The 24272-nt window shown below is 40.1% G+C and overlaps 2 protein-coding genes across 9 annotated transcripts in view; both read left to right on the top strand.

Moving 5' to 3' along the window:
* ITFG1 (integrin alpha FG-GAP repeat containing 1) overlaps positions 1-4284 on the top strand; it is an 88186-nt gene extending 83902 nt beyond the window's left edge. For both annotated transcript variants that reach the window (XM_056360940.1, XM_056360938.1), the window contains one exon: positions 2048-4284. In XM_056360940.1, coding sequence (XP_056216915.1) covers positions 2048-2107 — 60 coding nt within the window. In that variant the 3' untranslated portion in view covers positions 2108-4284. The remainder of the gene's footprint in view (positions 1-2047) is intronic.
* A 4880-nt stretch (positions 4285-9164) lies between these two features.
* Positions 9165-24272, top strand: part of NETO2 (neuropilin and tolloid like 2) — a 35105-nt gene continuing 19997 nt past the window's right edge. Inside the window, exons 1-4 of one of the 7 annotated variants that reach the window (XM_056360962.1) lie at positions 9176-9611; positions 21810-21866; positions 22266-22434; positions 23356-23496. In XM_056360962.1, coding sequence (XP_056216937.1) covers positions 23457-23496 — 40 coding nt within the window. In that variant the 5' untranslated portion in view covers positions 9176-9611; positions 21810-21866; positions 22266-22434; positions 23356-23456. Of the gene's footprint in view, positions 9612-11165; positions 11185-21809; positions 21867-22265; positions 22435-23355; positions 23497-24272 lie in introns of those variants that run through there. The other 6 variants (XM_056360960.1, XM_056360956.1, XM_056360957.1 and 3 more) reach the window with 6 other exon arrangements.

Below are 24272 nucleotides of genomic sequence, written 5' to 3'. Positions count from 1 at the left end.
CTTGACCAAGGCTGTATTGTTCATCACTGACACGACTGGGACTTAAACTCCGAAGTTTCTTGTTTCTAAGCTTGTTCTTGTTTTTACTGCCTCTTTCAGTAGTCCTCTCATAAAAGTACTGTTCTGCCTAAATGCTGTTCTCCCTTACAGATTTCTAGAATACCTATAGCAAAGAAAGGAAGGGGAAATGTACTGGCAATTACAATCTCTTATTTTCCCTCAGAGGATATATCTGTCTGTAAGCTGCAGTGTTTTATTCAGCAGTTAAAATAAACCATTGACTTCGACCTCTGCAGATTAGTAATAGGAGCCCTTTGTCTACAATAGTTCTTATGCACTTGTCTGCAAGCCAAGTATCGTATTGTTTAATTAACCATAGCGTTTAGGGATAGTATGTTGCTCTATCATTCCTTAGAAATGTTAGATCCATTAAACAAAAAAAAACAAACAAACAAACAAAAAAAAAACTAAAAAGCTTTCAATTCTCAGTTACTAGTTTTTAGTTTTGATACGTCAAATGAAAGAGCAGTTGAGGGAAGAATTTACACCATTATTCATCTTACAACAAAGATAGTCTGCTACATTAGCTAAGGACCCAGATACTCCTGTGTTCTGGTTCTTTAGAACTTGCTTTGTGGTCCTGAGGCTAGTCATGTGAACAGTACACATTGATGATAATACTGCTAGAGAAGTTTTGATGGATTCATCAGAGTATCAGTTACTGTCAAAAATGAAGTAGTAATTTTTTCAGGAAGCATACAAGAAATGGAGTGAAAATTGCTTTCTAAGTGAGACTATAAAATTTTGCAGAACGTGACAAGCATTTCAATATAGGAAAGAGTATGCCACTCCCTTCTTTCCACCCCATTTTTGACATTGAAAATACTACTGACATTGATAAAGTCCCTGCCAAAAAAACAGACTGATACATCTTAAACTTCACTGACAGCTCTGCTGCCACAAAAAGCAGTAAAATCCATAGTTAATCCAATAGAGTTGCTATCATACATAAACATTGTGTGATGAGGAAATCTTTGGCCTCGAGCCAAAGCAGATGACAAAACTTTCATGGCAGAACACATGCACCAATTTCTACCAAAATTGTCATGTATATTTATCAACTGAGATACAAATCTGAATGCCCACACAACAGCATACTGTAAAGGCTCTTTTTTACTTTACTCATTAAAAAAAAAAAAAAAAAAAGTTATATATAAGCAAACTAAAAAGCATTTAAATCTCTTTTGCTAAATTCTTATATGCTAGGATTTACACATACTGTCTGCCATGACAAAATCACTGTTTTCTGGAAGAGTTCACACTATGTGTTCAAAAATCCTTTAATAAGTGTTTTCATACTCTTACTGCTTTAGAACACAGGAGGAGGCTTGTGGGAGAGGACATGGTTTTACACGTTACATGGATTATAGGTACAATTTAAATACGTTTGTTCCTTCCAAGCACCATCCAAACTACTCTTTCAGCAGATCAATGTGTTCTGCATAAATAAGCAAGGAAATACATCCTACCTCACATATTCATAATGCAAAGAAAAACACGGAACATTTTTAGCCTGTTTGGTGCTGTTAATTGTTGGCTGAACTGCCATCACTGTCTACATTTGTATTTAACAGATTTTTTAAAAAGAATCTCATTTTAAGTGTAACATAGACAACATTTACAGTCATTCGAGAGTAATTTAATCTCATCTTTATAATGCAGACTAAATAAATGTGTTATTTATTTAGTCTTTCTTTGTTCTTGAAATACTCCTTTTAAAAAAGCATTATTAGAAATAATAGAAAATAATGGGTCATAAATACCAAAACAGCAGAGCACTAACAGCAGAAGCCAATTTTGCGTAGATTATTGCTATTTCAAACTGACATCATTTAAAAGCTAATTATTGGGGCTTTTCCTAAGCTTTTTGCCTTTTGTTGAGTGAGTGACTTGGAAAAAATCAACCATTCTCTGACATTTGACAACTCATTTCTGTAGCAGTATTGCTCTAGATCCCACAAAGTGTTTTTTTATTATTATTTTTCAGAAAGCAGATGACAGAGAGAAGCGACAGGAGGCTCATCGGTTCCATTTTGATGCGATGTGACATGCCTTAATATTTATGAAGGAGCTGCTACTCATTTGCTTAATTGAATTACTAAATTCTGATTTGTAAAATGATTACCGTGAAAATACCACTGGTGTGTTATTTGTAAATGTTGCGTTATTTGGTATTTATTTGGAAAGTATTAAAATTAGACCTGAATGTCTCACAAGGCCTTTCAGTTAACAGACTGTATATAATAGCATTTGGTCTTTATTGAACAGAACCATAATTTTATTTTTCTTAGTAAAGGGATCAAATTGCATGTACCACTGTTTACGTACCACCAATTCCTTAGTAATATTTGATAGAAAGAAAGCTTTGTAAATAAAGTTTAGCATTTCAGTGAGCAGAATACTTTGTACCACTTCGGTTGGTCTTGTCATTTATACATTCCTGCAAAATAACCTGCATTTCTGAAAACTTAAGTTTCAGCAGTTTCTCAGATTACTTGATCCTTAATTATTCTGATTGTACTAAATGGTGCTCAACTTAAAGTATTCTGTGTTTTTCTTTGTTTAAATCTATATGTGCAGTTGTTAAAGAATTTAGAAATTGGAGAACTAAAAGAAACCTGCAATGTTAATGGTAGCTTAGTAGCTCAGCATGGGTTAGATGCAGTATTTATGTGTGTTAGTTCTAGAGAGAAGACAATGCATTAAAAAATTAAAATCATAACAATGTATCAGCAATACATAAACTGCTTTTATAATTAAACTATAACCACAATTATTTTAAAAAGGCCTAAAGTCATTATGAAAGTAACTTTCTTAATAAGAAAAGTATGGGATATTTTTGTTTGTTTGTTTTGTTTTTAAGGAAGTTAAAAGAAACATTGTGGAGTGGAAGGAGAATGAGGATTAACTCCCTAAAATTTGTTGCTAAGGGATGAGATAAACAGAGATTAAATTAAGAATAGAATAGAACACTCCAAATAAGCAATGTACATTATCTGTGTACACTACTATGCCCAAATTTCATAAGGTTCTAATAATTACGTAAGACATGTAGCTCTATCACCATTTTAAATATAGAAGTTGAGCTACTTGTCTTATGAAATTATTAGAACCGTACGAAGTTATAATTGCTCAGTGTTCTTTGGATCCTGAAAGAGTCTCTAAAAATAATCATGCTTTTATTTAATAGTTGCTCCTTAGTGATGTGACTTTACATGATTAAGTGTGCATTTAAATCTGTCCATTTGCATTCCTAATAAGTGCTGTTTGATAAACTAGAACACACTTTTTCAACAAAGTGTCGGTCCTATAGGCAGTCATCTCTGCAGTAGGTATCTCCTCCAGTCTGGCACTTGTCGTGTAACCTGCTGTCCTGTAACACTACCTTTGCTTGTCAATACAGGAACAGAGAAGAGAGCAGGTACAAAGCTGAACTGATTATGTCCACCCTGAATCATAGTCAAACAATTTGCTACCATGGCAGCACTGAACAGGGACCTATTCATACACCAACACCAAGCCAAAACCAAGAAAAGTACTGATAAGTGGTCTACTGAGCTATGAAGTTTTACCAGACATTTCTAACGTGAAGTGATCAGATGCCAACAAAGGAGGCTTTCATATGACATTACTGTTACTATTCAGGATAGTGTATTTCCTTAATGCACACCTTTAATGTTTCTCTTAGAGTAGCATGAAAAGGTAAGATTTTTCAGATGAATACTTAATGCTATTGGACTTTTAAACCATATTGATAGAATTTGCTCCCAACAGCAGAAGTAATAATGGATTTCATAATTAAGAGGAAGCACAGTTCAATATATTTTCCTGTCTTTTTCAGATATGTGGAGAATAAGGCTAAATGCACAGTGCCATTGTGGCAGCAAAGTTGTCTGTAGCCCTCTATCACAGTATAATAAACATAGATTAGCCTCCTTATGTTTTTTGGAAAAACAATTAGGAATGAAATAACCTCATGCTGACATTTAAGCTGTTGTCAAGTTAACAAAACAATGAACTCAGTGTCTTTTGCTTTAAGGTATTTTGCATGCTCAGTAGTGCATCATTGCATCACTTCATTACAATACATTATTGGCGCTTTAATAGCTTTCCTATAATAAAGTTTACCACAGGTTCTAGCTACTCATAGCTTGGCTCACAACAGTATATGCATACTATTTTGAATTAAGGCATTAAATATTGTTAAACGTCTTGTCAAAGGTTTCATGTTGTACTTTGGTTTTTATTCTATAAGCATCAAAAATATTTTTGTGTAAGGTGATGACCCTTCTACCAGTAAGGTTAAGAAAGCAACATCAATTAGAGAGTGTAGTTCTCTAGGTGATCAGCGCAGGAACAGAGAAGTGAGAAATAGCTCTAACTACATAAATTTTCAAAATGCATCCATCATAACACAGCCCTGGTGAGAAGTTATATTGGAAGGCTTTTTCAGTGTGAAATCTCACCTATATAAAAATACTGTTGACATGCCAACTGCCAGATGGCTGTTGAAATACCATCTTTCTTTGTTCTCATTTTCCGTAAGAAGCTTTAAGACTGAATCTTTGTAACAGCTTGATTGTTAATGCACTATAATCCCCCCCCCCAAAAAAAAACACCACCCAACTTTTCTGCTGCAGATGAGTAGTCATATTCTATATAATACGATACTCCTCCTATGATAAGGCCATCTTTCTTAACAGACAGCTGTATTAAAAACATTTTCTACAGTTAATTGAAAAGTCACCACTATAAATGTACCAAGTCAGTTCAGGACTTCCATAACTACTTTCAAATAAATGACACCTAAATAGAACAGAAGGTAAGCTATAAGTTTACGCTATGTTATAATCATCAGAGCTCAGTTTTGTTGAAACAATGTAAAAGCATTAACCATGCCAGTTTTGAAGGTATTAATAACCAAAAGAATTAATTTTAAAAATCCAGAAAATAAAATTATGCTTAAAATAATCTCAGACTTTGCAAATGAAGAGTACTAATTCTAAAGGGATGGACAAATTTTTGATCAAAGACTGAAAAATATATTAAAAAATCAAGAGCAATAGAGATGTTAAATCTGAAATATTGCTAGGCTGGTCAGTACCCCTATTATCCATTCTCTCTCTCTCTCCCCACCCAGTCATTTTGGCAACAGGATCATTTGGTTGGGGCACTAATAATTAAGTCCTCAGCTGACACTTTGAAAATAATCAGCCACACAGCACTATTTTTGTAATTAATTCCTGTCTTCTATAAAAAATGTGATCCCATCTATGAGACAATTGATAAAAATTGTATATGCTAACTTTGTTTTGAAATTCCTGAATTTCCTAACTTAAGCCAGAAGTTTGTAGGTATATTATAATATTCAGATCTAGTTATATTGCCTAGAAAATAGTGAAGTGCACAGTAAGCTTTCTGAAGACTATCAGTATTCTTCATAACTATTGAAAAGTTTGCAGTGTTCTTAACAGTAGTAAATAACAAAGCAAATTATGCGTATTTATGTATGATTACATATTATGTTACCACACTAAGAGGCACTTGTACTTGCTATCATTTTATAATTAGAAATTGCATATCATTAAGATTTATCAAATGCACTTAAATCCTACTGACAAACCCAGGCACCTGAATGGTTTACAATGTAACTCCTAATTTCCTTTCATAATTGTTTACTGTTGACATCTGTATTTTTGCTACGTCTTTTAGAAACAATATCCAGATAGCCTCAAATGTAGCAAAAAACCGCTGGTCTAAGGTTATTTGTGATGTACAATCTGCTACTCAAGAGCAGCAAAGTAAAATAAAAGTAGAGTAAAATAAAAAATCAGCAAACCAAAGGAAGTTTTAAGGAAGAACTGTTGGGAGGAGACAAAACCAGTTCTAATAATGGAAATTTAAGTCTTTTATTGCAGCAGAGCACCTGTTGTAACTGTTCATGCAGCTATTTACCTACATCGGAATGAGCAGTCCCATTGCCTCCTGTGAACTCCTCCCATTCCAAAATAATCACGATGACTCAATAGAGCAGTAGAACAATACATAACTGGCTGTCCAAAAGCTGTCTTCAACTTTTCTTAACTCCCAAACTCAAGTGTAATTAACTTAAGCTTACTGCCGGTTTGACCCAGCGGCACAGCATTTTCTGCCCTGGAAACTAGCACTTTCCAGGCTCAGCAAAGGAGAAGTGAAAGTTTCTTCAGACCTGTCACTGCTTTACTCTAAAATATTTTAAAGCACCACCTCCCATAAGAACTCTAGCAAGACAAAGCAACAGAGATGCCCATGTGAGAAATTTCTCTGAAAGCAGCAGTAAATGGCAGAATATGCCCCGCATCTATGTGTTGATGCCACTACCTGCATCTCCCACACTGACAGCTTGACACAGCCCTGGGAAAAGAACAGGATGGAAATGCTGCTGCACCTCCCGAAGTGTTTAATAGCTCTGTTCAGCCTCCTAATGGACAAACTAGGGTGTTTTCAGTTAAATTGGCTGTAGCAGATTGGGTCTTTGCAATTACTACTAACTTGTACTGAGCACATTACTAGGTTAGTCTCCTATTTCTTTGGTGTGAGACAATTGACCACAAATAGTTTTCTTGAATGCAAATTCAGCTTAAGATCTGAGAATCAGGCTAGTTCTCTCATTTGTTATATCACAAGTAATAAAACTGAGCCAAATGTTGCCATCAGCTACACTGTGCATTACAAAAAAAAAAAAAACAAAAAAAAAAAAAAACCCCACAAACCTGTCTCCTAACAATCTGCACAACAGCATAGTCAGTTTTTAATTTTGTGCTTATGCACTTGCAGAGAGGATACAGAACTGTGGATGATGCACACATACGGTAGAAATTAGTAGGTTAGGTATCTTCTTGAATTACTAGAGGAAACATTTTTGTTAGTAAAGAAAATAATCCGAAGGAGATCCACCTAATGAAGGGATTCTCTTTGTGTAGGAATTTTCACTGTAGAATTTAACATTTCATCATACCACGATAAATACATGGTTAAGAGGTAAACACAGAGAAATCGCTTTAACCACTGCTGGACTGCAGTAGCTATTTAACAATTCATGGGGAAACTACTCTTTGAGAGAGACTATATCATCTCTATTTGAAATTGAAAGGACAATTCAAGTAAGCGGAATAATATAATTATGTAACTTGGGATTTTGCCAGAGCATCAAGCATAATACTTCATCAAGCTTCTTACAGCACTGAAATGGATCTTTAATACCCAGAAAAGCTCAGGACCTTTACTACAGGGTCTCGCCGGATCCGCCCAGCACCCGTGGCTGAGCAGAGCCCTGCAGGAGCGCTCGGAGGGAGACGTGCCACCCCTCGCGCCCCTGCCGAGCCCTGCTCTGGCTTCCTCCAGCTGCTCTTCGGTCCCCCCCCTTGCTTCATTCGCCGTGATTGACAATCATGTTGGCTTGAAGAGCCTGAAATATTTAACTGATAATCTGAAGCAAGAGAATGACCTTTTCTAACAGGATATGCTGACCTTTGAACATCGCAGAAAGAATTTAACACTCAAACACATAGCACCAAACCACATGGAAATCAGAGCTTCATCTCTCACGGTCACGTTCGAGACTGTAGTGAGTGGCCCTACTCCTTTGAGCAGACGGAACTGCAAGTTGCAATTACGCAACTAATTTATAGTTTGCAGAATCTATTTTGTCTGTCGGCTGGGCTCCAAATCGCTTCCATAAAGTGCCTGAGCTCGGACAGCGGAGCTCCGCGTGGGGTTCCTGCAGGTTCAGACTTGCATCATTGTACACGACCGCGATGGGGAGAAGACCTGAGTTAAGTGGCGAACGTGACCTCCTGCGTCCTGCGAGGGGGGCTGGAGCCCGCTCTCCGGCACGGGAGACCCATGGCCGCGGCGCCCGGCACCGCAGCCCCCGCGGGGACCGGGCCGAGAGGGCTCGGACCGCTCCTGCCCGCCGCGCAAGGCTTTGCAGCGTGCTCCGCACACAGATCGAAACATCTTGGTTCAGTACTTCGGGGGTTCTCAGTAAAAGCTCTCAGCCTAGCCTAATGGGCGATTCTAGGGAAAATATATCCGATATGAAACGCCCTCAGATATGCTTCAACCCGTGTTGCCTACGGGAGATTTGAAAAAAAAATCTTCGATGGGCTTACATGTGTCGCTATGATTTTACACGTAGCCTACCGGTACGGCAACCGTTCGCGGCCATGCTCCCGGCTGCCCGGAACAGCAGCGGCTCTGGCCGCTACAGCCCCCCATCGCCCGCTCGGACGTGTCCGGGAGGACGCGGAGCCCCCGTGGTACCCCCGCTGCCCGGGAGCTCGCCCTCCCCGGCGGAAAGCCCCTCTCCCGGGGGTTACAGTTAGCCCTTCCCCCGACATCGCCACCTGCCCCCACCTCGGGCCCTTTTCCCTAAGTAACATCTCCCCTCAGAAGCTAACGCGATGTGATGGATAACCAGAGGGACGGCAGCCAGGGCAGGCAGCAGGCTAAGTGCGCCTTTTTATTAACTTCTTGTAAAGTAATAGCTCCATTTTAGCTGTCACTCTTGTCAGACAACAGCCGCACAATAGCGTGTGATGGGCTCTTCCCGGCGCCTCAGCTGCAGGCAGCACGCTGCAGCCAGGCAGGCAGCTGGGCACGCCGCACTGCTGGAGCCGCGCGGGCTCTCTGCCACCAGCGAGGGGGAGAAGGGGAGGAACAGAACACGAAGGGGAGGACCGGCTCCCTTGTGCCCCACCGGCACCCCAAACAAAGGCGGGCGGCCGCGGCTCAGGCTCACCGAGCCACCGCGTCCGGGAGCGGGGCTGCACGGCTGACCCGCTCCGCCGCGGTCGCTGCGGACGCGCTCCCGATGGCCAGCACTGCCGGGCTGCTCTGCGCAGAGGGGCAAATCCCTCAGACGGGCGGGGAGCATCGGGGCGTGGGGCGTGACGCACGGCGGGGGGGGCTCAACGGGGCCACTACAGGCTCCCCGTAGGGACGGGGCGACAAGGGCTGCTGCCCCGCCGCTACGGCGGCAGCCGCCACCCCCTCTCGGTGCCCGGCCGGGCGGGAGGAGCACAGCGGCCCCGCCGGCTGCGGCTGTGGCTGCTTGCGGGGCTCCGTGGGGGGCGGGCACATGCGTACAAGCGGCTCATCCAGGCAAACACCCCTCACATCTTAAATGAGCTTCATTTACCGGCAGCCGCTTCAGTCGCTGCCGGGCTGCGCTCGGACCGCCTTACGGACAGCGCCCCCGCCCCCCGCCCCCCGGGGCAGGCCAGCCCCGACGGAGCCCGCCGCGCCCCGCGCTAGATGGGACTGAGCGTGGCGGAGGCTCCGGGCTCGGGCGGCGGAGGCTGAGCGCGCCCCGCGCGGGGGCGCCGGGCATGGCCGCGGGCGGGCGGGGGCCGGCCGAGCCGTAGCCGCGGGCCACAGCGCCCTCGCGGGATGCCGCCGCCGCGCCCGGCCGCGGCCATGGAGCGCCGGTGATCGCTGCCGCCGCGGAGTGGCCGCCGCGGCCCGCCGGGAGACAATGGCCCTGCACAAACTCTGCTCGGTGCTGGAAGGTAGGAGCCGCGGGCGGCACGGCGCCCTCCGCGGGAGAAGCTGCCCGCGCCCCGCCGGAGCGGAGACCGCGGCACCCCCGGCGGCGCCCGCCCCTTCGGCTGCCCCCTGCGGCCCCAGCTCTGCCTCGGCCGCCTCCTACCGCCGGCGGAAACTTTGGTGCGAGGGGCAGGGGGGCTGCGCGGGGGGCGGCCGCCCCGCCGCTGCCGGGGCTGCTCCTGCCGGGTGGCCGCCGGCGCCCCGCGCAGCCCCGCCGCACCGCTTCCCAGCTGGGCAGCCGGCGGCCCCCGGCCCCGCTCTGCCCCATGCGAAACCGGCGCCGCGGCGGCTCGGGTCTGCGGCCGGGCGCTGCCGGGAGCCCAGCGCGGGGCCGCGGGGGCCAGGAGCCCGCAGCCACCCCGGACTGCCCCCAGCCCCGCTGGGCGCGGGCGGGCGGGCGGAGCACCTCTGTTTGGCTGGGGGGGCGGGGGGGGTCCCGGCCCACAGAAGCGTGGGTCGCGGCGGCAGCCACCCTGCCCCGGTGCCTCGTCTATTCCCGAGACGCACTGAGACCTCTACGCTCCCGTCTTATCGCAGTAGAAATACTCTTTCCGCTTTCGGAACTCTCCTAACGAGCTGCCCAACAGCGATCACGTTGTGGTACTTGTTGTCGGGAGCAAAATCTGTTTTAGGCAAGGTTTTTACAACAGCAGTCACCGGAGTCACCAGGTACTACCTGGCCGGCATTTACCTGTGTCTCTCTTCCTCTTGAGGCTTTTAAATCTTGTTTCTAACTTCTTTAGATTCAGAGGTAGACAACTGAGGAAGGCTCCTCCTCATCCTAGCATTTCTTTGTCTGTGGTATTATTTATACAGCTCGACAACGGGCAAGGGTTTTGTTAGAAAATAAAGCTAAATATGGCAGTTAACCTTGTGCCTCAAGAGATTATTGCTAGCATTCTATATCTCCTTTAGCAATAGCAGACTTGAACCATCAGTGATTATTTTTTTATGGTTATTATTATTAAAGTATTCTGTTAGGAAATTTTGGAATGTCTGCTTGCATGATTGAAGCCAACAAGGCATTACTGCAGAGTGGAGAACTCTTTCTGATACACACTGATGTCCTCCCACGGTATGAAAGTTGTAAAGAAGTCTGTTTTACAAATACCCAATTTTACCATGACCCATAAAAATCCCAAGTTCCTGACCTGAAGGACCGAGGTCTTGAGGGTTTAAATAAATATTTATCATTTATTGGTATAATATTGAGAGACAGAAGATGCTTGCCCTCAATAACTCTCTGTCTCCCTATATAGGTGTTAACCATCCACTCAGATAACATCGGGATGGATATAAGGCTTACATGGAGGAGAAAAGGCATTTATATTTTTTTTCCTACTTCCTCTTTAGGTAACATAGTTAAATACCATAAGCCAACCATAAAATACAACTGACTTTTCTACTTCTTAATTACTTGCCATATATGCAGATTTTATTATGTTTCAGAAATATGTGATTGCTGCAAATGTGGCTGTACAGATTTTCTCCTGAGCAGACCTCATGCCAGTCTTCTATAATCACACTAGCATCCAGGTAAAAAGTCCCTCTACAGGAAGTTTTTTGTATTATTCATAATCTATAAATTACACAAAGCCATTAGTCAATAAGCTGTTAGTATTTTAAATGCATCACTTGCCATGACTACAGAAACAACCTATCATTACTTAGCATCGTACACTCCCTTTTATCTCTTCTTCACTAGAAGTCTTCCTGTAGTCCATTTATTACATCTAATCAGAAAGAAAAAAATACTCCTATAAATAGACACATAGATTTAATCCCAAAAGGAAACTGTTAGGAATAACATTTAAAGTAAGCTTCCATATTTTACAAGTTACATCTTAAATTCTGCATGGAAGCTTTACCTACAGTGGCAGTAATTTTTTCTTTCTTTTTTTTTTTTTTTTTTTTTTTTTTTTTTCCCTCCATACAAATAGCTTTGTCTGCTGAACTGGGAGAATGCTGCTAAACCACATATAAAGTACCACAAAGCTCAGTATATTGTGAAAAGTCACGTAGCTTTTAACAATACTTAGACACGGTTTAATCTTATGTTCTTAACAGGGAATGCATATATACATTTCTGTCATCCACAAAGGATATATTTTTTTTGGCTGTATACCTCAGGGCAGAAGAGAGTCCATAATACTCACTTTGTGGCAATTCAGATTTCTTCTATTACACTTGTTCAGAACTAGTCTTATGTTCTTCCTCAGCTATATCAATAATAAGGGGTGATTTATATGAACATCTTTATATAATTCTTATTGCCTCTGTCCGTAGTGTTCAGCAAAATTTTTTGAAGTCTCACCCTGAATCCCATCATCTTACACTGGTTATTTGCTCTTATTCAGATCTCCCAGCCATTAGGGCTGGCTGGAAGCGGTGGTGAACCACAACAGCACTGAGGTGCCAATAGCTGCAGGTTTCGCTGAAGTGGAGCCCAGCCAATGCCCACCTGCTTTCTCAGTGGTGTATGTAGCGTGATGGAGGCCAAGGTGCTTTCTGCATCTTGGTTGCAGAAAAGACAAAGCCTTTTCCTCCTGTCTTCCGTTCTCAATGAGACTTTAAGCACACTAGAATCATTCTTTAATCCTAGCACAGCCTGCAAAATGCAACTGCTCTACAACAATAAACTATTATAACGCTCTGCTTTTGTAAGAGAGAAAAGCAGCTGCTTTCTTTATAAAGCCATGTTCCTGTTAATGTTTTGGAAGGAAATATGTCTATTTTTAATTTCCTCATATCTGCTATTCCCCCAAAAGGTGCTTGCTACGAGCTTGTTCCTATTCTTCAAATATGCTACCTCTTTCATTTCCGTATGCTATTATTTGGTTAAAAGAACCCACAAAGCCCAAGTTAAATCCTAACCGCACTGTAGTTTTGGACTGTTTCAGTTATTATATTGGATTAACTTAGAAAGCCAAAAGGAGAATTCTGTAGTTTCTGTCCTGATAATTCAACAAGCAGGCAGGGCCAGAACAAATTACTGCTACTTCGGGAAAGTCAACATTCCCAGCCTTCCAATGAGCTACAGAATTATTTCCAACTCTGGCAGGTTGCAAGAATGTGGACTACTATGATTAACTTCCTGCCATTCTGCTCAGCCCCCTCATTTGCATTTTGGCATGATTTTAACAGCTAATTTCTCACAAACAAGTAGTGTTAGGAAGTAACACTTCCTTCCACACAAAAGCTAGGAATTAACAGCCTCCTGTTTCCAAAACCAAAAGGTGTAGCAATGGCCTAAAAAGCTAACAACAAGCAGAGAAAAAAGGTAATTCAAAAAATCTGTTAATGATTTCATGATTTGTCCACTGAAACAAGAAAGTACTGGCTGTAGAGGCTGCAGTGGCCCCAGTGAAGGCAGTATCAAGTGTGAGTCAGAATTTCATTTTTTGGCTTAAAAACACCGTCTACTTGCAACTTCGCTGCTGCACTGAAAAAAAGCTAAGCACCAGACAGCTTGCACCACTAAGCAGTTAGCAGAAGTAACTCTAGTAACTGTAGAATAGGATTCAAAAAGCTGCTGTGTTATAAACAAGGAAGGTATTTGGTGGAATGTATTATGCCTTGCTATTAATATGTATCCAAATTTCATACCCAAAATGCACCAACCCCAGAGTAGTAGAACTTCAAAAACATTAACTCCCTACTTTTCCTAAGACATAGTTGACAATGGCTGCTAAAATTTTTACAGAACAAATTGGTTATAATTACACTGATATTAATAGAAGAGTTCAGTGTATAAATCACGTAGGTATATAGTTGTAGCTGGCATGCAGAATAACACAGGACTGAAGCTAAAGCAGCTACTGAATTATGTATCCCTGTCTAATGAAAAAGCTAAGATTTTTCAGCACTTTCCCTGAGGTTTAATTCACAGAGAGATTAGGCATAAAAATTACTCCCAAAATGAAACTTTATAAGCTATTCATCATTTATGAACCTGTCAGAAATTCACAATATAATTCATTGCAGGAGTGGTGAAGAGAGCTGATAAACAGCTGCAATTATACCAGAAATTGCATGTACTCTTGTACATGTTGTTTACATATAAAACAGTTTACACATGTAGTGATGGACATGCTTTTGTGGACTGAAGGAAAATCTTAATTACAGTGTCTTGGATACAATTGGGGGTTCTAGTACTGCAAACAAGCTTGCTGCTTTTCTGCCCTATATACTCCAATTCAGTTTTTAATTAATGAAGCACTTCAGTCTTGGACAACTTAAACAGCTTGCTACCTTTAAATAGCTTGCTACTTCTATTGATACGTGACCGACAACTGCCACCTCAAATACTGCAAGTGATTGGGGTGGGGGAGTGTATATTTTTCAACAAAGAATCAGCAGGTAACATTTCATGAAAAAAATCCACATTTCTTTTAGCTTATCTTTGTGCTTCACTCCATTTTCTATTATTACAAAGCTGGCCCACTATGCAGCAGGAAAGGACTGCCAATATGTTAACAGTATATTTCACAAAACCGCCTTCTTTACCATACAATGAAATCCATGAACACAGAGAAGTTTCTTTTTAAGGAACTGAAAGTGAGGAGCTAGAAAAAAATACTAATTTATACTCTGTACACAAATTGTTGTCAGACGTGATAGAAGACAGCAGAACTTTTGATACTAATTCCGTAATAGACATTCCTGAAGACATTTCTACTGAAAAATACACTGTATCGATAATAAATACCAAGAGATGAAAAAGTTTGGTTCAATTTGATCTATTTTTAAGTCAAAAGTATCCCTATCTAAGTGTTCTAGGAATAAGTGATCTCTGTATTCATAATTGTCATATACAGTAGGTTCAGTTCTGTCAGCTACAGGGAAACCATCTGAACTTTAAGTCAGTGTATATATTTTAATAAGGTTTTTGAAACCCCTCATCAACGTGGTTTGCACATGCAGCCTTCTCTTCAGTCTCTTGCTGCACACAGCTTGGAGATGAAAAAAGATCTTCCCTATAAAAAGGAAAGCTTCTATTTTAAAAATGAAAGATATCATTCTTCCGGCAGAAGTTTTGCTGGCAGACATGCCCAGGAATGGATTATAAGTAGCAGGATGTGGAGCAACTGGTAAAATGAAGCAGCCCACAGCTGCTTATACATTTCTAATGGAGGAAGGGATCAGAAACGTTAAATGTTTTGAGCAGACCTGGAGGGGACTCTGTCACAGATCCATCCAAGCATGAATTGTTCTGCAGATGATTTTGATCAAAAGGACGTGGGAGAACTGCATTTGCTTCCTGAATCAGTTAACCTGGTTTCTCCATAGAGATACAGACTCCCAATTTGTTTCTTTGGCAATCTCTAAGAGAGGAATCCCTACTGGAAACAGCTGGAGTGAGATGAAACTGTTGTATCTGAGAATAGACTTGCATGCATTCAGATATCCTGCTGGCATGCTAATGGCTAACAAGATTTGGATCTTAGAAAGGCGCTAGAGTCACTGTTAATAGATGATGAAGCCCACTTCTGCTATCAAGCTTTTGTGAGGAGAATTAAAACAGGTTGGCAGCTCCACTAGCATGCTCTGGGTAAGGCTTACAAACAGCTAAAACACATCTTGCCTGATGCACACCTTCATCTCTGTTACTTGGTCCCTTGGCAATCCTGCAGTATATTCCAGTATGAGGAATCACCAGGGCTGTTAATAGGCTGTTACAGGGAGCCACCTTAACTGCTCTTTGATACTCATTTTACCAATCTGCAAATGTCCTGTTGAGACTACAAGAGATTAGGGAATATATTCAGACTACGAACTGTAAGAGCATGTGGGATTCAAAAACTGCTTGTGTTTTCATCCTCAGCAATAGAATTGTTTGCCTAAAAAAGCAGCAACAGATGCAACCCAGTATTCCTTTTATCAATTAGCAAATGTCACCAAATGCTAGGAAGAGAGAGAAAAATCTCATTCCCTGGAATTTACAGTTTGTGTTTCTGAGCTAAAAATCAGAAATGCACTTAATTAAATAATTAAAGTGCCTGGATACTTTACCGTGCATGTCTAATTGTCTGTCTAAAGTTCTTTATGAGAAGACTGGTCAATCACTTTGAATTTGTGCAGCCTCTAACATCACAGACCCTACGCTTGATCAGAGTCCTTAAAAGCAACCAAAGCCTGTATAAGTAATTTATGTTGTACATATAATCTTGGCCAGAGAATAAGATATGACATCACAAATGTCCCCACCACAGTAACAGCTAACATTAATGTTTAGATGTACATGGGAGAAAAAATGCATGTAAAAGCTGGGGTACTGTGACTAGCAGTTACTGAAAGTAACATTAATTTTAGTACACGGGGCAAATTAGGACCTAGGTTTAAGAATAGTACACAGAAAAGGATTCATTCCCATAAGGCAAAACATAGTATATAATTAAGATCAAGCATTTGTTACTCTAGGCTGTAGCTGCCAGAAAGAAGCAGGCATCCTGGCAAGATTTTGTAACATGCATGACCTGTGTGTTGCCAATTAGTGTCTGTTTGGACTCTATGTGTACAAGGTGCTGCCTAATCCAGGGAGTACAGCACGAAGATAAAACAGTGAATCCTGCCTGAAGCAATGTCTGTCATCTTTATCCCTAGGATTCTGACTACCGCTATAGTAAGAACATGTAATACTCTAAATGATTAAGTCTTTATTTTAAAAATTGGTGGAATTTTTCACTCAGTTTCTCAGCTGTGCATGACTGCTCCCCAGTTTGATATTCAGCTTGCCCTGCATGCATAGATCCCCCACTGTCATCACTGAAGACAGACACTGCTCTCAGAGCCACACAGCAAATCTAGTCTGTTTTCTCTATATGCGAAGATTCCTAGAGCGTGTAGAAAAAGCAGAGGAAAGACATACCATAGGGAGCTTAGAGCAGTACTGTATCCCATGAAATCTGAAGTATGCATCTTGCCAGAAAGCACAAGCATATGTCAGATTTGCAGCCTTAAGCACTTGTTTTTCTAAGCAACACACTGATTTCTCAATATTGGGTTGTGCACCTGTTTACTGTAAAACTAACTATTATTCTCATTTTTAAAGAAAAATAGGAGCCATTCATTTGTGAATCTCTGTATTTCAATACAAAAATTTACGATTTTTTTTTTGCAGCTTAGATCAATTTTAGAGAATTTTATGAAATGTCAGCTAAGAAAATCTTGATTCCTGCAAACAATGCATAGTTTATTACACCAGTTCAGAGGATTTTTTTACATTATTCCATAAGCCTATTTCAACAACAGAATAGTAAAAAGAATTTGCAAGCTATGGTTACTGTTTTTACTCTTAAAAATTTATACAGCTGTCTGCAGGCTATGTGGTCTAAAATATTTCATGCAAAGAAGTGAAAATGAAAAATCGATTCTTTCAAAAACAGAGACAGAAGCTTGCTACTTTTTCTTTATTTCTGCTTAATGTTCACATAGGTAAAAACTATAAGAGCTTTAAATGGTAGTACGAAAGTATGCACCATAATTCATGGAATAAAAGTCTGAGCAAATAGCAGATTCATGAATAAAATAAGCCCCTCTTAATCTGCCTGCCTCAGTGGCTGTGCTGCTGTTGGCTTAATGATAGCCTCTTCTACAGTGTACATATGAAATAAAAGCTCAATTTAAGTTGCAGAAGCACTAACCTCTGTTATGTTTACCAACTAAATATCTCTAAGTTTATAATGTCAGCCTCCCATATTTCAGTGTCCTCTAGTAGAATTTTCACCACACTGCTCCATTAAAAACAAAACAAACACACCCTTCTGCCTCTTTGATATTCAATGTAGTCATGCAATCCTGCACTGTTTGTGCTGTTGGTTACATTAGCAAACAATGTTCGAGTGGCATTCTTAGATACTTACTACCTCTGCTTCCTGCACCATAATGGAATATGGAGCTAAGTCTAGAGTTATCTTTCATCCACACTGAAGGACAGTTGTATCACAGTGATATGTGGTAGACTTTAAAAGAAGAAAAAAGAGGGAGCAGAGGAATACTGTGTCCCATTGCAAGTTCATTGCAAGTAATTATTTGAATTTCAGTTTATTAGAAATAACAAGATCATTCTTCATGCTTCTGGAAGTGCTACAAGACTTTTAGTGAAAGTAGTTTAGTATCTTGTGTCTGTTCTAGCTGCTCTGTGTCCCCACATGCAGTACAAGGACACTGGTTCAGCAATAGCTCTCCACTATCCTACAGCATCTCTCTTCCCTAGACATCTTCCTTCCTTCTTACTGACTTGCATGGTCCATACTAGTCTTTGAGATTCAAAAATATCTTTCCAGGAAGAGGTATGGATTTAGGACACCAAGTGATTTCTTTGTTGTTTTTAAAATGCATACAAAAATGGGTTAATGGAATCAGTCTAAAAGGTCTAAAAATATCCTGACTGATTTTTTTTTCCTTCTTTCTTTTCATCCTGAACATTGATGGGCCTTGTTTTCAGGCAAAAAACTCGTTTGCTATCCCATGTTATACTGTGTCACGTAAATGCACGCAGTTTAAGGCAATACTACCTGAGGCATCCCTGCACAGTACTCTTAGGAAGAGAAGATGTAAGTCCTCTCTCCACCTTTTTGCTAGCAATGCCACAGAGCTAAGGACAGCACACATACAGAGCATTAGTCAGAGATACCTCTTTTCTTTATCATGCTATCACCTGGAATAAAAGTAATGGCAAAGGAAGGCCTTTAAACATTTGCTGTGTGGGCTGAGAGTATGAAACAGATAGGCTTTGCCAGGGAAAGGCAAGAGATGGAAGAGATTAAAAATGAAGAAGATGAAAAAGGTGGGGAACAAAGGTGGCCCATACTTACTGTATCCACTCACCCATATAACATGACAAAAGGGAGACAGTAAGACAAATGCTCAGCCCATTTATCTTCTGTAATTGCCACAGGAAATATGCACTGTTCTTTTGCACTTACACACGCATACACAGCTCTGGACTATTTATAGAAGTGGCACAGGCTTTAGTGAAAGCCAGTCAGATTTTCTCAAGTCCTATTAGGAGGCTTGTTTCGGTATCCGCATTATTTCAAGAAGGGAAACACTGGTTAGTGTAACTGAACATCTATTCTTATGTTGTCTCTATCTGTACAAGAGAGCACAACTGCTGAAATAAACATAGATGCTTACTGATATTTTAAAACTGAAAAATTAAAAAAAAAGGTATATTGTAACAGTGTTACCAGTAGTAGACAGCTGTACTAAAAAAAACCCCAACAACCAAACTCAACAAACCTCCCAGTTATTTCACTGTTACTTGAAAGTGACTATCTGCATTAATTTTGATAGCCTTGAAGATACTTATTTTACTCATATTTCTGTTTGATTGCTTTAAGAAAAAATGACAAAACTCATTTCACATTTTAAGAAAGCAGCACAACAAGTTACAAAGAGATTGCTATCTCCTTGCAAAATAGAGGGTGGGCAGAGCACACCTTTACAAAAGGTTAATTCAACAGGAGGACATACAGGCACATAATTTACATAGGATTGTGGAAACTGCGTTTACTTTAATAATAAAAAGCCAACTTTGGAGTGTTTCTCCAAAACCAGTGTAGAAAAAGCCAAAGAAAATACATAGAGAACTTTATAACTACTATCAAGATTGTCTGTTAGGGACAAATGATCTCAGTAGTACAAATGCATTATACGTTCATGCGCTTAAACTCAGAAATCTTCGAGTGCACAGTTTAAGCACAGAAGCCACAAAAATGAACTGCAAATCATTTTGAAATAGTAGCATCTATATGAGAAAAACTAAAACCTAAAAATATCTGAAAACTGTCAATAAAGACAGGATATTTTATTTGCTTTAAAGACTAGTGAACATCCATAACTGGAAAACCAGTAAGGGTACTAGATACTTTCTTCTGAAGGATGCATTTTCAATGTAGGGTGTCAGCAATGATTAACGATTGATACTTTGTATTGGGATAATGACAGTCAGGATTTTCAGTATATTAATACTGATGAAAATGCAGAATTATTGTGAAGATGGAAGTTGCGAAACTACCTAAGTCTTAACCTACCAGCTCATAATCCATCCCTGAAAATCAAATAAGCTTCTAGGAACATAACACTTGTTTGCAAGACCCATATGGTATTTTAGAATACCCACAGTTGTGAACTTGACTTACAAGGGGAAAAGTGGTTGTTGGTGAGGAAAGTCTCATAATGATATACAGTTTTAATATGGGTAGAGAGAAGAAAGGGCAGCAGAAACATGCATAATAAACCACAGATGCTAGGTGGACACTTTCAGGGGCAGACTTTGGTTCCTTTTGTCTTTCCCCAAGATAATGTATCTATGCCAACATTACAGCAGCATCTAGATAAGTTCAGTCAAGATCACCGTAGTTCACAGTCAGTGCATGCTCACTGTGGAACTCTCTAAAGGGCTGAAAGTCTAACAGCAACACAGGGAAAATCACAGATAGAGGAAATGCTGCTTCAGCACAAGCCGCTAAAATGCCTGAGCAATGAGACAGGAAAAGTGAGAAAATAATTTTAACTTCTTGAATGTGACAATAAAATTCATGTTGAAATCTTTTTTCCCCTGCAGTGGTAAGGCCATGCCTGTCTGACTTAGTATTAACAAGTAGATTAAGAACATGGGAAAGGCCATACCACGTCAAATCAAAGGTCCATTGAACCTGGTATCTTCTTTCACAGATATAAAAGGAGAAAGAGCATAAAAGTAGAGCAAATTATATTTGCCCCAAATACCATCCCGGACTTTCAACAACTTATGGCTTAAGGGGTTTCTGAAACAATTTTCTATTTCAAGGATGCGTTATGAAATATGTGCACTAGAAAAATAATAATCTTTGTTTACTTTGAACATGCTACCTGCTAGCTTTGTCTGATATCTCCTGGTTCCTGTACAGGAAGAGACAACAAGTAGTTACTCTCTATTCACCATGTGAATGACATTTGGCGATGTTATACCTTGTGTCTTGTCTCCTCTCAGGCAGCTGCTGTCCAGGGCAAAGAGTCCTAGCTTACTTAGCTAGTTCTCAAAGGTATGTGTCCAGATTTGTAGAGATACTCAAGATGGAAGCAAATGAAGGATTTGAAGAGTAACATGATTATATACTCTCTTTCATTCTCTTTTCCCATCCTGGTAATCCCTAACAATCTGAGGAGACAAAGCATTTTATGAAAATCTGGACATTAAGACTGCTTTAAAACTGTTGATGAATAGTGGAATATGTGCTGTTCAGACTGACACTTCGAAAATGTAAATGTAAGGAAAAGGCCAAAAGCAAAACATCTAGACAGCTTCATTTTAGGGAAGGAGGAAGGAAGGGAAGGGAAGACTGAAGGGAAGGAAAGGGAGGAAGGAAGGCAGGAGGGAGAAGCGTGTTGGAAGAAAGAGGATAGCAGAATCTTTAACAGGTTCAATATTCAGTCAGATCAGGTCTGGAAAACAGCAGCATATACCAACACCTGAGACTAACACAAAACTCCAGCAAACCAGAGTGCTTGCAGCGGTGCATGTCCTAACAGTGTCCACATCCTAGCTGTTGTCACTGCTCGAAGTCTCTCCCCATTGTTAGAACTTGTATCTGCTTGTTTTCTACTGCCACATCGTTCGCAGAACTCCGTGGTATTGTGGCAGCATCACAACAACCAGTCTTGCAAGAACTGTTCTATAGTACTCCTGAAATCCACGCAGGGATAAGACCACACAGTGTCTCCTGAGTTCCTGATTAATTTCTTGGAAGCTGGAGAAGTCTTTTGTACACATTATGTAAGTGGAGGTTTAGGATAAATAGGGTTAGATATAGCACTGAAACATCTTGTTTCAGGATATAAAAGTTATATAGAAGATAGATACCATGTAACTTTATAAAAAGCTTGCAAATTAGTAGATACTCTAGAATACATTCTTGAAGTCCCCTCAAACAGTAAATAGCTATTCTCATACACGCTTTCTTAAAGAACCCGGAAGAAGAGCGGACAGTGCACTTAGGCTGCACTGGTTTCCTAAAGTTGAAATTTTAAGAACGTTCATAATTAATTATGTAATTCTGTATGTTCTGGGTTGTTTTGGTTAGTGATTCTAGGATTTGCATGAATCAGAACTGCAGAAAATGGTCTATAATTTTTATGAATTACTGATGTTTCTCCTGTCTGATTTCTCTCATCAGTGTTGCTAGTAACAATCCTTGTAGTGGAAGGGATTGCCGTTGCACAGAAGACACAAGGTACAATTTTGGTTTGATCATTTTCTTTTAAAAAATTTAACAGTTTTATAATTTTTAAAAAAGCAATATAAATGAAAGAAAGTGTTTGTGTTCAGGTATTAATAGCTCTTGAATTACCAGTATGAATTCCAGGATTTTCCATTTCCCTGTTTACCGCATTTTTTTCCAATTGAACAAAGCCATCCAGTGACAAAGAACATGGAAGTTCACTTACCCAGTTAATATTCCATGGCTTCAGACCTTACGGGGGGGGGGCGGGGGAAGGAAATTCATGTTTTCTGTACCTGACAACAAGCTTTTCAAATAGTCTACCCACAAACATTTTTAAGGCTGCTGAGTGGGTAAGGCATCAGTTTCACAAACCTTATTTTCTCATATGTGGGATTAACCTACACTTAGGAAAGAAGAATTCCTTGAACTGACACCTACAGAATTTTCTGGAACCATTTCTGCAGGAGAGACCAAGTTTTCACCCCCATAAATCAAAAAGCTGCCAAGATACCAGTGGAAGGTGATGAAATTACTGGAGGCAGTTAAGACCTGTATCAGTATGGACACCCTTTCGAAGGTCTGCAAAGAAAAACTACATAAATATAAATAGCATTATGAGAGCACCCTGTGACATTTAGGAAAAATCTAGCAGAAACCACATCTCTGGTATCTTGTTCTCTCTAGTTCTGCTGATACCAGGAGAAGAGCAAAGGTACTTAAAAAGAATGTGAGAGAGCTCATACTATTCCCAATTCATTTTCTCCTGGGATAAGGAAATGCAAACTAACAAAGGTGCTATGAATGGTCCAGCACGGTGCACTACCTTACTAAACTGCATAATCTCAGTCAAGGATCATATTTTCCCGTACTTCCAGAAGAAAAGTTTTGATCTTAAATGAGACCCTTAAGTACCAGTGCAATCTACCTATTGCTAGTAATTTTATTAACTACCATTGCTGTATTTAGTGTATTTACATATTATAATCCATTCTGTTATAAGCATTCTGTATTAAAAAAATTATTGTAAATAGATATTCAACCTAAGGGCCATGTACTTCAGTTTTTTCTGGAATCAGAGGCAAAAATAGTAAAACCTAACAAATATTTTGGATTGTATTTGCATAGGAATGGAGAAGTATTAAGCTGTAATATAATGCTGCTGTATTGGCAGCCACTCTCACTATCTGACTTAGAAGAATATCAGAAAATCTAAACTGACGTGGGTAAAAAAAAAATATTCCCTCTCTTCCCTTCCCAAGGATTACTGGTCATACTTGATATTAAAAAACTGTGATCTCTTTAGGATATACCATATCACTAAATTAAACATAAGATTTTCCTAGCTAGATGTTAACAAGTGCATAGAGGAGGGTTTTCAACCAAAATAAATTACTTTGTTCTTTTATAGTACATGTGTTACGTCAGTGTTTTGCTTTTGCAAGATCAAATTTGCATGCTTGCAAGAGGAATTTATTTAATCACTTCTTCTTCACTTAAGGTGGACAAAATATTGGAGTGAATCGCATTCCTCCTACCCAGTGTGACAACTGGGTACGGACAAGTAATGGAGGACATTTTGCTTCACCAAACTACCCTAACATGTACCCACCAAACCAGGAGTGCATCTATATCTTAGAAGGTACATGGTGTATTTCTGTTTTATTGAGTTGTAATCTTGCTGTTAAATGGGTAATTGTGAACTGTAAAAACTGTGTCATTTTACTATACTGTCAGGTATTGTATAGCCATACTGGTAATATAATCAATTCTGCAGTCATCTGGTTGAACAACAAGCTAAATTTGCTCTCTGAAGTAATAATAACAAATCAATAGAAAACACAAACATTCAGGAATTAGCTGTATGGCATAAGACATACCCTCACAGCCAGAAAAAGCAGCGTCAGATCTACTATAATCTAAGAAGGCACGGAACTATTAAGATAAAAATAAAAAAATATCACTTCCAATATTGCTCATAATAAACTGCAAAAGATGGTTGAAGACTATCTGGCATTAATCAGACCATACTGTGTTATTCCAAGTCTATCTCACAAGCAGAAAATCTTTATGCTGTCCTTTATTAATAAGAAAAAGACACATCTGACTGCCATAGCACTGTACTAAAAGTATGGAGATTTGTTAACACTGCTGAGGTCACTATTAAAATAATGTGATGAGAACAAAAAAAAAATCATTAAGTAAAATACAACCACATTCCAATGAGAATATCTTGGATAAAGGTTGCAAGACTTGGGACACACTAATTATTTTTTCCTCTTATTAGAATACACCCAAAACCCACTGGAGTCAGCTGAAAACCTTAGTCAGCTTAATCATCAGATTCATATCAATTAATTGAAATATTTCAAGTAATATGTTTCAGTGAGTTTTTATTTGTATAGTACTGTTTCATAG

Source organism: Falco biarmicus, chromosome 15 (assembly GCF_023638135.1).
Source record: "Falco biarmicus isolate bFalBia1 chromosome 15, bFalBia1.pri, whole genome shotgun sequence".
NCBI classification, from domain to species: Eukaryota; Metazoa; Chordata; class Aves; order Falconiformes; family Falconidae; genus Falco; species Falco biarmicus.
This window is presented reverse-complemented; position numbering and strand designations above follow the sequence as displayed.